Source organism: Oncorhynchus kisutch, linkage group LG18, assembly GCF_002021735.2.
Source record: "Oncorhynchus kisutch isolate 150728-3 linkage group LG18, Okis_V2, whole genome shotgun sequence".
Lineage (NCBI taxonomy): Eukaryota > Metazoa > Chordata > Actinopteri > Salmoniformes > Salmonidae > Oncorhynchus > Oncorhynchus kisutch.
In genome coordinates, this window is record NC_034191.2 from 76752749 (window position 1) to 76768720 (window position 15972).

At 41.5% G+C, this 15972-nt stretch overlaps 1 protein-coding gene across 6 annotated transcripts in view; it reads left to right on the forward strand.

Annotated features, from left to right (window-relative positions):
* LOC109909613 (solute carrier family 12 member 7) overlaps nt 1-15972 on the forward strand; it is a 103363-nt gene that overhangs the window by 8165 nt on the left and 79226 nt on the right. For 2 of the 6 annotated variants that reach the window (XM_031796847.1, XM_031796850.1), the window contains exon 1: nt 9423-9717. The exons of the other annotated variants lie outside the window; for them this stretch is intronic. In XM_031796847.1, coding sequence (XP_031652707.1) covers nt 9585-9717 — 133 coding nt within the window. In that variant the 5' untranslated portion in view covers nt 9423-9584. Of the gene's footprint in view, nt 1-9422; nt 9718-15972 lie in introns of those variants that run through there. 6 annotated transcript variants of the gene reach the window in all.

Here is a 15972-nt window from a genome sequence, read left to right on the forward strand (position 1 = left end):
ACATATGAAAGCTGGTGGTTCCTTTTAACATGAGTCTTCAATATTCCCAGGTAAGAAGTTTTAGGTTGTAGTTATTATAGGAATTATAGGACTATTTCCCTCTATACCATTTGTTGTATTTCATTAACCTTTGACTATTGGATGTTCTTATAGGCACTTTAGTATTGCCAGTGTAACAGTATAGCTTCCGTCCCTCTCCTCGCTCTTCCCTGGGCTCGAACCAGGAACACAACGACAACAGCCACCCTCGAAGCAGCGTTACCCATGCAGAGCAAGGGGAACAACCACTCCAAGTCTCAGAGTGAGTGACATTTGAAACGCTATTAGCGCGCACCCCGCTAACTAGCTAGCCATTTCACTTCGGTTACACCAGCCTTATCTCGGGAGTTGATAGGCTATCATGAACAGCGCAATGCTTGATGCACAACGAAGAGCTGCTGGCAAAACGCACTAAAGTGCTGTTTGAATGAATGCTTACGAGCCTGCTGCTGCCTACCACTGCTCAGTCAGATACTTGTATGCTTGTATGCTCAGTCAGATTATATGCAACGCTGGACACACTAGATAAACTAGTAATATCATCAACCATGTGTAGTTAACTAGTGATTATGATTGATTGATTGTTTTTTATGAGAACTTTAATGCTAGCTAGCAACTTACCTTTGCTTACTGCATTCGCGTAACAGGCAGTCTCCTCGTGGAGTGCAACGAGAGGCAGGTGGTTATAGCATTGGACTAGTTAACTGTAAGGTTGCAAGATTGGGTCCCTCGAGCTGACAAGGTGAAATCTGTCATTCTGCCCCTGAACGAGGCAGTTAACCCACTGTTCCTAGGCCATCATTGAAAATAAGAATGTGTTCTTAACTGACTTTCCTAGTTAAATAAAGGTACTAAAAATATTAAAAAATCGTCCAAATCGGTGTCCAAAAAATACAGATTTCCGATTGTTATGAAAACTTGAAATCGGCCCTAATTAATCGGCCATTCTGATTAATCGGTCCACCTCTGCATGCTATGATACAGTCAATTCCCACAGTGGACATTGAGTCCTCAATAACACGGGATTCCTTGAAAAGAGGATCTGTTCAGGTTTTCTCAGCATTTTCAGACACGGATGTGGATGCATATGTATGTGACCTTGTACTGGTGGAAAACACTTGTGAGATGAAACCAATGCCTTTGCTGTGTTATCTTCTGCCCACTTCCATAGCCTAGGCTAACTCCCAGATGCTTTATTTACCTGGGTAGCTACCGAACTGCTGAGTGACTGAGGAATCTTCCTAGATGAGGAGGGATATTATCAATTTATGAACACACTTGACAGAGCCTGTCTGCTTAATGCAATTTGCAATCACTGATTCCCAGAACCTGTATCAGACCTGTCGGACAAGAGCCCTTGTGCAGGTCAACTCACAATTGTGAAGAAGACGAGCTGAACAGCTCAATGTTCAGTCGATATTCTACATGCTAAGACGGGGAAAACTTTGTATTACCTGCATACACAGTAGCTGCAGCACTTTACAATGGACAAGTAGTTTGAGGTAACACCAAGCGCATGGGACAGATTCTCATTCATCGTGTTGTGGCTAGCTGAATACAACGGCACAGCTTGACCTGAAGAAACACAATAACAGGACCCTGAGTGGCCAATGTGTACACTACCCTTTTGTGTGATTACTTTTTATATCCTGGAAACGGACATGGGCTGCTGCTTGATATACAAGCGAAAGTGCGTCTCTTGAAGGAAACCCTTTCCCTAACATTACTGTTGTCGTCCGGAGGCCGCATGTTTTTGAGCCAGATTGATCCTGCTAAACATCGGTGAAGTCATCCTGAGGAGGGGGTAGGGATTGTATTCGACTCAGCTGTGAGAGAACAGGGCAGCTGTGTCCTTGTAGCCAGAACACTCTCCATCGGCCCGCTTTGGGGATTATACTGGTCCAGGGTTGTTATTCTGCCTGTGGAGGAAAGGGCTGTCAAAATACTACAATGATTTAACAGTAACACAGTACTTTGTGCTGTGGTCATTGATGTTCTCTGTGAAGTGAAAATCAGGTGAAGAAGAAAAATACTAAAATGATTTAACAGTACTTGGTGCTGTGGTCATTGATCAAATCAAATCAAATGTATTTATATAGCCCTTCGTACATCAGCTGATATCTCAATGTGCTGTACAGAAACCCAGCCTAAAACCCCAAACGGCAAGCAATGCAGGTGTAGAAGTTGATTGATGTTCTCGGTGAAGTGACAGTTCCCATCCATGCGGCAACGTTGGGGAAGGAACACATTCATTGGACCAGTGTGGTTGGTGATTCTACAGGATTAGCCTTGAGAACGTTGGGGAAGGAACACATTCATTGGACCAGTGTGGTTGGTGATTCTACAGGATTAGCCTTGAGAACGCGACCAGAATGTCGGGACATCAAGTCATACAAAAACATATTTGGTTATTAAAAAAAATGCCAAATTCTCCTTTAGGTCAATGTGCAACCCATTTTTCTTTGTGACTTGGCTATTGATTTTCCCCAACATACTATGTTTTTGTTTTTCTGTCACATCTTTTCTTTTGATCAGGTCTTGCCCGTGTGGTAATTAACTTTTAACTAGGTCTTTGTCGTGGCCCTGTATGATTTTTGTTGTGGCTGTTGATAATTTGAAAAAATGGTTTAATGGATTTGAATGACCGTAAAACAGTTATATGTGTTTGTTGAGATGATAACTGAAATTCATTCACGATTTGGTGTTTTGATGTCAAACTTTATGTACTGCTAACATTCACTTCCAGTCTTTGGTCCAATTAATTTGTTTATTTTTTTTGAACGCTTTTGCATGGAATTCTTACGTTGTCTTAACTGTTGTTATCTTTAAAGGCTGTAGACGTGGAGTCACAATCACATGGTTACACTATCAAAACCTTTCAGGCACCATTGGGGGAGAGGGTGCCTGTTAGTCACTTCCTGAAGGGGCTGTCTGGGTGACAGTGCCAACCCGTCTGAATCACACTGGAGAGATAAGCAGAGGACAAATACAGTTTTACCGGTGGTTACCCCTCTCACTGGGACTGATAACTGCACTTGGGGCGGCAGGGTAGCCTAGTGGTTAGAGCGTTGGACTAGTAACCGGAAGGTTGCAAGTTCAAACCCCCGAGCTGACAAGGTACAAATAAATCTGTCGTTCTGCCCCTGAACAGGCAGTTAACCCACTGTTCCCAGGCCGTCATTGAAAATAAGAATTTGTTCTTAACTGACTTGCCTGGTTAAATAAAGGTAAAATAAATAAATAAAATAAACAGACAGGAAAACTTAAATCTGTTTTACCTAATTTCTACCAGCATGTCACATGTGCAAATAAAAACGCTTGATCACCTCCACACACAGCAAGGCTCGCTCTCCATTTGGCAAATCTGACCATAACTTCTCCTGATTCCTGCTTACAAGCAAAAAGTCAAGCAGGAAGTACCAGTGACTCGCTCAGGTTAGAAGAGGTGCGATAAAGCGGATGCAGAACTATAGGACTGTTTTGCACAGACTGAAATACAATGCATTTGGAAAGTATTCAGACCCCTTAACTTTTTCCACATTTGGTTACGTTACAACCTTATTCTAAAATGGATTAAATTGTTTTTTCCCTAATCAATCTACAAACAATACCCCATAAACTATTCCCCCCCCCCCATTTATAAAAAATAAACATCTGAAATCACATTTACATAAGCATTCATACCTTTTACTCAGTACTTTGTTGAAGCAGCTTTTGGCAGTGATTACAGCCTCGAGTCTTCTTAGGTATGACGCTACAAGATTGGCACACCTGTATTTGGGGAGTTTCTCCCATTCTTCACTGCAGATCCTCTCATGTTCTGTCAAGTTGGATGGGGAGTGTCGCTGCACAGCTATTTTCAGGTCTCTCCAGACTAGAGGTCGACCGATTATGATTTTTCAATGCCGATACCGATTTATTGGCGGACCAAAAAAAGCCGATACCGATTAATCTGCCAATGTAAAAAAAAAAAGAAAGTTTCTATTTATTTTTATATATTTAATAATGACAATTACAACAATACTGAATGAACAACGAACACTTTTTATTTTAACATAATATAATACATAAGTAAAATCAATTTAGTCTAAAATAAATAATGAAACATGCTCAATTTGGTTTAAATAATGCAAAAACAGTGTTGGAGAAGAAAGTAAAAGTGCAATATGTGCCATGTAAAAAAGCTAACATTTAATAGAGCTCCCCCCCTACTTTGTGCAATTTCCACCTGAAGACATACCCAGATCTAACAGCCTGTAGCTCAGGCACAGAACCAAGGATATGCATATTCTTGGTACCATTTGAAAGAAAACACTCTGAAGTTTGTGTAAATCTGAATTGAATGTAGGAGAATAAAACACAATAGAGCTGGTTTAGATAAAACATGCGTTTTTTATTTTTGTATTTTTGTATCTTTAAAATTAGCAAGCTAAAACAAACATTCAGATAGGACGATGAGGACAATTTCAGTGAAAAATATAAGAGGGCAACAGTACTTGTGCAAAGTTTCAGAATGATAACTTCCAAAATGAGTGTGCTACATGACATTTTTCATGAAGTCACCCAGGTGTCCCACACAAGTAGCCCAAATGTACCCAAGTGGTATACATTTTGAAACATAACTATATCCAAAATACCAAAATGGTATTATAACACACGCCCCCAAAAAATGTAGAAAAATAAATGATTTTTGTTAATTGAAAAAATATATATATTGATAAAAAAAATATATGTATGTATGTATGTATGTATGTATGTATGTATGTATGTATGTATGTATGTATGTATGTATGTATGTATGTATGTATGTATGTATGTATGTATGTATGTATGTATGTATGTATGTATGTATGTATGTATGTATGTATGTATGTATGTATGTATGTATGTATGTATGTATGTATGTATGTATGTATGTATGTATGTATGTATGTATGTATGTATGTATGTATGTATGTATTGTATGTATGTATGTATGTATGTATGTTATGTATGTATGTATGTATGTATGTATGTATGTATGTATGTATGTATGTATGTATGTATGTATGTATGTATGTATGTATGTATGTATGTATGTATGTATGTATGTATGTATGTATGTATGTATGTATGTATGTATGTATGTATGTATGTATGTATGTATGTATGTATGTATGTATGTATGTATGTATGTATGTATGTAGGTATGTATGTATGTATGTATGTATGTATGTATGTATGTATGTATGTATGTATGTATGTATGTATGTATGTATGTATGTATGTATGTATGTATGTATGTATGTATGTATGTATGTATGTATGTATGTATGTATGTATGTATGTATGTATGTATGTATGTATGTATGTATGTATGTATGTATGTATGTATGTATGTATGTATGTATGTATGTATGTATGTATGTATGTATGTATGTATGTATGTATGTATGTATGTATGTATGTATGTATGTATGTATGTATGTATGTATGTATGTATGTATGTATGTATGTATGTATGTATGTATGTATGTAGTATGTATGTATGTATGTATGTATGTATGTATGTATGTATGTATGTATGTATGTATGTATGTATGTATGTATGTATGTATGTATGTATGTATGTATGTATGTATGTATGTATGTATGTATGTATGTGTGTGTGTGTGTGTGTGTGTGTGTGTGTGTGTGTGTGTGTGTGTATATGTTACCCATGTTATTTTGTAACTATTTACACACTTTCAATATTTGGAAGACGCTCAGTCCTCTATCAAATCTATTTATATAGCCCCAGCCTAAAACCCCCAACAGCAAGCAATGCAGGTGTAGAAGCACGGTGGCTAGGAAAAACTCCCTAGAAAGGCGAAAACCTAGAGAGGAACCAGGCTATGAGGGGTGGCCAGTCCTCTTCTGGCTGTGCCGGGTGGAGATCACAGTGGTTGTAGAGAGTGCAACAGGACAGCACCTCAAGTAAAAATGAACAGTTTAGGGTTCCATAGCCGCAGGCAGAACAGTTGAAACTGGAGCAGCAGCACAGCCAGGTGGACTGGGGACAGCAAGGAGTCATCATGGCAGGTAGTCCTGAAGCATGGTCCAAGGGCTCAGGTCCTCTGAGAGAAAGAGAAAGCAGACTTATATTCACACAAGACACCGGATAAGACAGGAAAAGTACTCCAGATATAACATACTGACCCTAGCCCTCACCCACTTTGCCATATAACCCCACCAACTTTGTCAAAACTCTAGACAATATTCTGCTGCTGATGCCAGATGCCATAGCAGTCTTTCTGATGTAAAGCAGAGGGTCACTGAGCATGTGGTGCATGTGATGGGAGACTTCATCTTGCAAACAACACAGCAATGCCTCCATGCTGTGCCCTTAGGCACATCCATGCCTGCACAAATATATTTGGGCAGATGAACACTTGTGGCAGGAGCAGAAGGGACAGGGCTTGGTGCAGTGGTGCTGTAGACAGCAAGCTCCTTGATGCTCCCTCTAATGTAGACTGATTGGAGGAAGCATGCTGGCTGTGTTGAGATGTACGTTGGATGTTACGTCAAAAATTAAATGACACGAAATTCAACAAGATAAGCGTTCACAAAATGTTTCGTGTTAGGTGATTAAAAAATGGATTTAACCGAACAAAAGACCATTCATTGTGTAACAATGAGCCTTGGGATTGCAACCAGAGCAAGATCTTCGAAGGTAAACTATTTATTTCAATGCAATCTGTGATTTTGTTATGCAAGTGCTGGCTGAATAAATAGTTTGATATGGGGGTCTGTGCTTAGATAATCGCAGCGTATTCTTTCGCAATAAATTATTTTAAAAATCTGACAACGCAGTTGGATTAGCAAGATTCTTGGCTTTCGAACCATGTGAGACACTTGTATTTTCATGAATGTTTAATATGACTATTTATGTAGCGATCACCGTATGTTGTCAAATTTAATCCCGCTAACGGGTTCGGTGCGCAGAGAGGTTAATCCAACCGCTGTGTCAGATTTCAAAAAAACTTTACGGAAAAAGCATAATCTGAGAACAGAGCTCAGAACCCAAAACAGCCAGAGGAATATCCACCATTTTGGAATCAACAAAGTTAGAAACAACACCATAAATATTCACTTACCTTTGATCTTCATCAGAAGGCACTCCCAGGAATCCCAGTTCGACAATAAATGACTGATTTGTTCCATCATTTATGTCCAAATAGCCACTCATTGTTAGCGTGTTCAGCCCAGTAATCCACCTTCATGAGGCACTAGCTTTTCGTCCAGACAAAATCTCAAAGTTCTGTACAGTCCTTTAGAAACATGTCAAACAATGTATGGAATCAATCTTTAGGATGTTTTCAACATAAAACATCAATAATGTTCCAACCGGAGAATTCCTTTGTCTTCAGAAAAGCACTGGAACGAGAAGTAACTCTGTCATGATACCAAGGCTCTCTGCCAGACCACTGACTCAAAGAGCTCTTATGAGCCCCTCCTTTATAGTAGAATCCTCAAACCAGTTTCTAAAGACGGTTGACATCCAGTGGAAGCCCTAGGAAGTGCAACCTCATCCATATCTCAATGTGTATTCGGCAAGCCAAGCTTTGAAAAACTACAAACCTCAGATGTCCCACTTCCTGGTTGGATTTTTAGCAGGTTTTCACCTGCCATATCACCAGGCAGGTGCGCCACGAAAGTCAGAAATAGCGATATAATAAATGCCTTTCCTTTTGAAGGTCTTCTTCTGTCGGCACTCCAAAAGGTCCCAGCTACATCACAAATGGTCCTTTTATTTGATAAAGGCCTTTATATCTAAAACGCAGTTTAGCTGGCACGCTTCATTCAATAATCCACCGGTTTCCCTCCTTCAAAATGCATACAAAATGAATCCCAAACATTACCAATAAACTTCTCCAAACAACGTTTATAATCAAATCTCAGGTACCCTAATACATAGATACATTTTATAGTCTAAGACGGAGAATCGTTATTGTCTTTACCGGAGATAAATAACAAAACGCGCTCTCCTCCACACGCATGAAAACACTACAGCCAAAATGGGAGCCACTCCAAAAACAAGTACTGGCCGCCTTTCGTTCCAGTACTCTGCTGCCTGTGACTGGAACGAATTGCAAAAATCGCTGAAGTTGGAGACTTTTATCTCCCTCACCAACTTCAAACATCAGCTATCTGAGCAGCTAACCGATCGCTGCAGCTGTACATAGTCTATTGGTAAATAGCCCACCCTTTTCACCTACCTCATCCCCATACTGTTTTTATTTATTTACTTTTCTGCTCTTCTGCACACCAATATCTCTACCTGTACATGACCATCTGATCATTTATCACTCCAGTGTTAATCTGCAAAATTGTAATTATTTGCCTACCTCCTCATGCCTTTTGCACACATTGTATATAGACCCCCCCTTTGTTTTCTACTGTGTTATTGACTTGTTAATTGTTTACTCCATGTGTAACTCTTTGTTGTATGCTCACACTGCTATGCTTTATCTTGGCCAGGTCGCAGTTGCAAATGAGAACTTGTTCTCAACTAGCCTACCTGGTTAAATAAAGGTGAAATAAAAAGCCTGAAACTCTTTCTAAAGACTGTTGACATCTAGTGGAAGCCCTAGGAACTGCAATTTTGGAGGTTTTTGCCTCATAATAAACATGACAGCCATTGGAAACAGTGGTAGGCCAACATTTTCTTTTTGGGGGGGGGTTGTCCTCAGGTTTTCGCCTGCCATATCAGTTCTGTTATATTCCCAGACATTATTTTAACAGTTTTTAGAAACTTTCGAGTATTTTCTTTCCAAATCCACCAATTATATGCATATGCTAGCTTTCGGGCTTGAGTAACAGGCAGTTTACTTTGGGCACGCTTTTCATCCAGACGTCAAAATACTGCCCCAAAGAGGTTAACTGTATTGGAAGTTCTGGGGACAGGTCATCAGGATACTGGAAAGCCAATAAATTGGGAGATGCATTGATTAACATTAAATTGATTAACACTTCCATTGTTTATACTAATTTGAAATGCAGACAGCCCCCATGGTTTAACAACACCTTCCACCTCTCCTAATTTGAAATGCAGACAGCCCCCATGGTTTAACAACACCTTCCACCTCTCCTAATTTGTCAGTTACCCACTGATATGTGTAAAAGGGTTATACCTGCAAGAAAGTGATCAATAAGGGGCTGTTTGAAAGGGGCTCATATAAACATATATTTTACAGGTCTTATGTCTGAAATGGGTAAAAAACACCACAACCTGATGTTAGTGTGTGTCAAGCCAAGTCTGCAAGGGGTGGGGCAGTTCAGTGCTTCCTTATTTGGAGAGGGGGGCTGGTCACATGGGGCCCACGGTAACCAAGCGATAGGGGAGAAAACTGAGAACCTTGAACCGACGGCAGAGCACGAGCACACAGGGACAGAGAGCGAGAGAGGGAAGGAGGTACAGGGAAGGAAAGCAGACCACAGAACACGGAGAGAAACAGAACAGAACAAGGAGCGAGGGAGAGATAAGCGAGGGACTGGCAGAACACTGATAAGCACATGGTGTGAAAATGCCTACAAACTTCACAGTGGTTCCTGTGAAGGATGTCAGGAAGTCCCGGGAAGAAGAGGAAGAGGAGGAGGATGAAGATGTGGATGACAACAATGTCTTCAGAGAGGAAGACGAGGCTGCCCACTTCCCAGGTGAGAGGCAGAAAGTCTGGGGCTTTCATTCTCCACATAACTTACTCCCTCTGCCCTGCGAAGAAGATGAGGACATGACTTGTGGGCTGGAGTAGCTGTTGCTAAGTTGTGACTGGGCATGGCTCTGTAATTTTGTTTTGTCATTAGGTGACTCTGTCGTTTTGGGTTTTGCTGTGTTTTGTCAGATCAGGTGTATTGTCGGATCAGGTGTGCTGTCAGATCAGGTGTATAGTGAAGGGATGTGGTGGTGTGTTGTCAGATCAGGTGTGTTGTCAGATCAGGTGTGTTGTCAGATCAGGTGTGTTGTCAGATCAGGTGTATAGTGAAGGGATGTGGGGGTGTATTGTCAGATCAGGTGTTTGATCACGACGGAGGTGGTTGGTGATGGAAAGGTCAAAGCAACTCACTTCCTTGACCCTAACAAAGATGATGGCCAGGGCTTTATAGGGCTGCTTTGGCTTTACATTTTGTGATAAGCAGCTTTTTCCTTTCGTTTTTGTTTCTCGGGTAATACAGATGGGAGACAGTAGACAGGGTCATGTTACAGAAGTGTTTCCACTTCCTCCGAGGCTTTTTGGTTTGTTTTGTCCCGACTCCTCTCTTCCTCCCACTCTCTTTTTCTCTTTTTTTTGTTGCCGTTTTGCTACCACACTTCCTGATCTCATTGCTCCCTTCCCTCAGTCTCTCCAGTCACACTGTCAGAAATAATTAGCCTTAGCATCCAGAGACATCATGATACATCTTCTCTAATTGAGACGCCAGTGTCTTTCTGTTCCGTTAGCATGCTGCTACACACTACAATACAGTTTACCACTGCAAATCATCATCATCAATTCTCCCGTGAACCAGAGCCAATTCTGAATAACAAGCCCTAACATGGGAATGTCATTAGCTGAGTCTTCCCACAAGTCTGTGCTAACAGACTCCACACAGCCCCCATTGTTGTGCCAAACCGTTGCTGTTATTTTTGTTTTTCCACTGTTTCACAAGGCGAGGGACAAACGGGTTCCACAGCGGCGCGCAATTATGGCCGCCCACTGTGTGAGATTTGACAGACTGGGAAGAAGAGTGGTGGCTGGTTATATCAGCTCTCTGGCAGGGGTCTATCTGTGTGGTGCAGAGGGTCGGGTAGGGTTTAAAACCCATGTATTGACTTTGTTTACTTGGAGACTGCCAGAAAGAAAGGGAGAGTCGGATAGCGGTCAATGTTATTGGCTTCCTATTGGTTCTCTGTGGGGAGAGTTGAGATTCCACCTCCTCAGAGTGATCTGTAATCGGTCTGGTTCCTGCTTTGTAGTACCTGTATAATACTGAATCACTCCCCATAATAACAATACTAGACTTTGGTTAGAAGAAAACCTGGTGCAGCGGTCTAAGGCACTACATCTCAGTGCTAGAGGTGTCACTACAGACACCCTGGTTCGAATCCAGGCTGTATCACAACCGGCCGTGATTGTGCACCTCCCTATGGGACTCCCAATTGGCCCATCGTCGTCTGGGTTTGGCCGGTGTAGGCCGTCATTATAAATAAGAATTTGTTCTTAAGTGACTTGCCTAATTAAATAAAGGTTAAATAAAAAAAGTTGTTTAGGTGTCTATTGTCTTTACCCCAATACCTTTTTGTGATCAATGACCCAGCAGATATTGGAGGGAAGGCAAGCAACTCCTCATGTATGTCTGTCACTGTGTCGGTCGGTCGGTCTGTCTCGGTCGGTCGGTCTGTCTCGGTCGGTCGGTCTGTCTCGGTCGGTCGGTCTGTCTCGGTCGGTCGGTCGGTCGGTCTCTGTCTGTCTCTGTCTGTCTGTCACTGTCTGTCTGTCACTGTCTGTCTGTCTCTGTCTGTCTGTCACTGTCTGTCTGTCTCTCTGTCTGTCTCTGTCTGTCGGTCGGTCGGTCTGTCTCTGTCTGTCTGTCTCTGTCGGTCGGTCTGTCTCGGTCTGTCTGTCTCTGTCTGTCTCTGTCTGTCTGTCTCTGTCTGTCTCTGTCTGTCTGTCTCTGTCGGTCGGTCGGTCTGTCTCGGTCTGTCTCGGTCGGTCGGTCTGTCTCGGTCGGTCGGTCTGTCTCTGTCTGTCTGTCTGTCTCTGTCTGTCTGTCTGTCTGTCTCGGTCGGTCTGTCTCGGTCGGTCTGTCTGTCTGTCTGTCTGTCTGTCTGTCTGTCTGTCTCGGTCTGTCTGTCTGTCTCGGTCTGTCTGTCTGTCTCGGTCTGTCTGTCTGTCTCGGTCTGTCTGTCTGTCTCGGTCTGTCTGTCTGTCTCTGTCTGTCTGTCTCTGTCTGTCTGTGTCTGCAGATAATTTGTCCTCTGCCTTCCCTCTGTCTTTAGGAGTATTTAAACCTGAACTGGAACGAAACAAAACCTGAGATCTGTGTCAAATTATTCCTGAGCGTAAAAACACCCCATTGAATAACAGGGTAGGAGTAAACCATTTCAGATGTATGCACTGAAGCATCTCACTCACAGGTTTACAAAGCTAAAGTCATCGTGCTTTTAGCATATTGCGCTAGCCAGTCAAACTAAACAGCCGGTCTAGTTCCATTCAACCTTTGCTTGGAAAAGACTTAGCTATTTCTATAAACAGGTAACTTTTTGAAAATAATAAATGGTTGTTGACATTTCAAAAACTGATTTTAGACGAAACTGTCCTTCCGTGTCCTGTGGTTTAGTACACAACTTTAATTAAATCGGAATTTTGAGCTGAGCTGAATTTAGCGCTCTCTGAATGAGAAGCAGAGCTTTTCCTTTGTTTGTCCAACTGGAATTCACATTACTTTTGGTCAATCTGTGCCGATGGCCTGTTTGCTCAGTGGACTTGGAAAAACAATGCAGTTGGATGAATGGAACGTTAGGTTGCAACTGGTTGATTTTTTTATTATAATTTTTTTTACCATGTATGACCTTTGACATGAATAGGCTATAATGGACACAGTTGAAAATGTTGTAACAGACAAATGATACATAAAGCTAAGTCAAGGTGTTCAGTTTGCTGCTGTGTGTCTCTGCAGGCCAGGTGGTCACTGTACTGGGGACGTGGCATGCGTTTCCTGTTTTTTTTCCTCTCCAGGCCCGGTATTGTTTCAAACCAGGCTGTGGTAGTGGTGTTGTTTTTTTTGTTTTTTACCTTTTATTTAACCAGGCGAGTCAGTTAAGAACAAATTCTTATTTTCAATGACTGCCTAGGAACAGTGGGTTAACTGCCTGTTCAGGGGCAGAACGACAGATTTGTACCTTGTCAGCTCGGGGGTTTGAATTTGCAACCTTCCGGTTACTAGTCCAACGCTCTAACCACTAGGCTACACTGCCGCCTGGTAGTAGTAGTAGTAGTAGTAGTGGTGGTGGCGGCGGCGTTAACTCTACCAGCTCTCGTGCTTTTCTAGTTGCGCAGTGATCGTTAGCGGTTAATAAGCAGATGGCATCAAATAGCGCTCTAGATCATACTCTAGATCATACTCTAGATCATATTCCAACCCGTTTCTTCTTGCTCTCATACGTACACCGTGTGTCTAAAGTCCTGTGTAGTAAACCATGTGCCTGAAGTCCTGTGTAGTACACAGTGTATTTTCACTACTAGCACACTCAAGCAAATTATAGACTGTGAGCAGTCTGTACAATCTAGTGGTTACTATTTGAAACCTGCAGAACCTGTCCAGGATTTTTTTTTTTTTTACCTGAATGTTGTTATCTTTTGATACTACCAGACGAATTCAGAAGGAATCATAAGATTCTGCTCCATTTATGGATTATTCTAGTTGTAAACCTGGAAAATCCTAACAATACAGTAGTTATCTTATTACGTACAGTAGATCTTATGTACGTTACCATTCCATGGTATATCGACTGATTAAAAGAATGCCTTCACGAGCATATTGCAACAACTCGTGTGAAGGAAGCGGAACATGGATGTAGGAACTACGATCACTTCTGCCTCATACTGACCCTGACCTCCCTGAGTTCAGCATGATATCTCCTCTGCCCTGCGGTGTTGCTCAACACTTAGTTGTTTTTACTGAACTGTGTACTGAGGTCAGCTTGCTCCGACAGCAGGTCCTAGGTGTATTCTGAGGCAGGTTCCGTTGCAGTACAGCCCAACTCCACAGACGGTGTAGACCGACTGTGTCTCCAAGTCCACGCCCACTGGGAGTCATGGAGCACGACGTGTTTTCTAAACACGCTCGCACATCTCTGGAATTCCTGAAGACGGTTCAGCTGAGTTGTTCCTCTGAGCGCCTGTCCTGGACTGAGGATTGTGTAATCTGTGTTCATTGGGAATGTTTACAGTCGGAGGGAGTCACATGTCAAAAGAGGAGCATGGCCTCTTTCACTCCTTTGCCTTAGGGGAAGCGTTTGCTCTGCACAGGAAGCCGGTTGTGTGAGCTGGTTGTGAATGAAGAGTCTCTCTGGGAATCTATGTTCTCTGAGTAATGGCAGCCCACCCTCAAGCCTTCGCCCACACACCAGCAGCACTCGTGTTTTCACACTCATTTAATTGACAGGCTCTGTATCACTGGTATGTTTGTAAAAAGCCTAGTTGGTCAAATAAAATCGGTTAAACGGATTGGTTGAGAGCCTGGGACGAGTCGGAGCTACATTGACCACCTCCAATCACACGTCCTGTTTCCAAGCCCTATGAACCCTCCCCACACAGCCCCTCTCCTGGGTGCTTGACCCTCAATGTGGCACCACTGATAAGCACCCTGCGTGTTTCCCCCTCAGCCCTCACACATGCACAGTACTGCGTAACACAAGATGGTTTCATGCTATTTCCTCGGGCAACGGCTCAGTACCAACCTGCCCTGAGGAGAAAATATTCAACAATAGCTTTTGTTTCATTGACAGAGCATCTATATTTGATAACACTTGAACCCTCTGTCATAAGGCCTACTACATACAGCCTACATAGAATTATTCTGTCATAAGGCCTACATAGAACCGTTATATCATAAGGCCTACTACATACAGCCTACATAGAATTATTATGTCATAAGGCACACAAATAGCCTACGTAGAAGTGTTATTATAAGGCCTACGTAGAAGTGTTATTATAAGGCCTACGTAGAAGTGTTATTATAAGGCCTACGTAGAAGTGTTATTATAAGGCCTACGTAGAACTGTTATAAGGCCTACATAGAACTGTTATAAGGCCTACATAGAACTGTTATAAGGCCTACATAGAACTGTTATAAGGCCTACATAGAACTGTTGTTGTAGAACCAATAATATGATAATTAGGCCCCTCATGGAATCTAGGCATTACAGCAGAATTCAACAATATAGAAACATGCCTTCGTAGCGAATCAACTAAATGTAACAAAGTATTTATTTGCCAATGTTTGACTTAAGACATGAACAGAATGCATCAGTAATTTGTATTCCCTGTGTACTAAGCTATGGGATTGTTTTAAGATGGTCATACCATGGATAATTTAGCTATTTTATAAAGAAATGTAGGACCCCTTTTTTAGGTATAAAAAAAACATCTATAAAATATTGAATTTGGCCTTTACTACTATAGCCCATAGAAACGCATTGAATAAAACATAACTGGCAAAAAGACAGACAAGAAATGTATTGTAAGGAGTAATGTTTTTAAGTGTCTGTCCTACAGTGCTTTAGGAAAGTCTTCTGACCCCTTTACTTTTTCCATATTTGTTATTATTCTGAAATGGATTGAATTGATTTCCCTCATCAATCTACACACAATACCCCACAATGATAAAGCAATTTTTTTTAACCAAATGTATTAAAAATGGAAAGCAGAGATACCTTATTTACATAAGTATTCAGACCTGTTGCTATGAGACTCGAAATTGAGCTCAGGTGCATCCTGTTTCCATTAATCATCCTTGAGATGTTTCTACAACTTGATTGGAGTCCACCTGTGGTAAATTCAATTGATTGGAGATGATTTGGAAAGGCACACAACTGTCTATAATTGATCTCAGGTGTGGACCTTACAGTGAAACGTTTACTTTACGAGCCCCTAACCAACAGTGCAGTTTCAAAAGAATAAGAGATGAAGGTAACAAGTCATTAAAGAGCAGCAGTAGAAAATAACAATATATACAGGGGGGTGCCGGTACAGAGTCAATGTGCGTTGGCACCGGTTGAGGTAGAATGTACAGTTGAAGTCGGAAGTTTACAAACACTTAGGTTGGAGTCATTAACTTGTTTTTCAACCACTCCACAAATGTCTTGTTAACAAACTATAGTTTTGGCACGTTAGTTGTGTCATGCACAAAGTAGATGTCCTAAGTAATTTT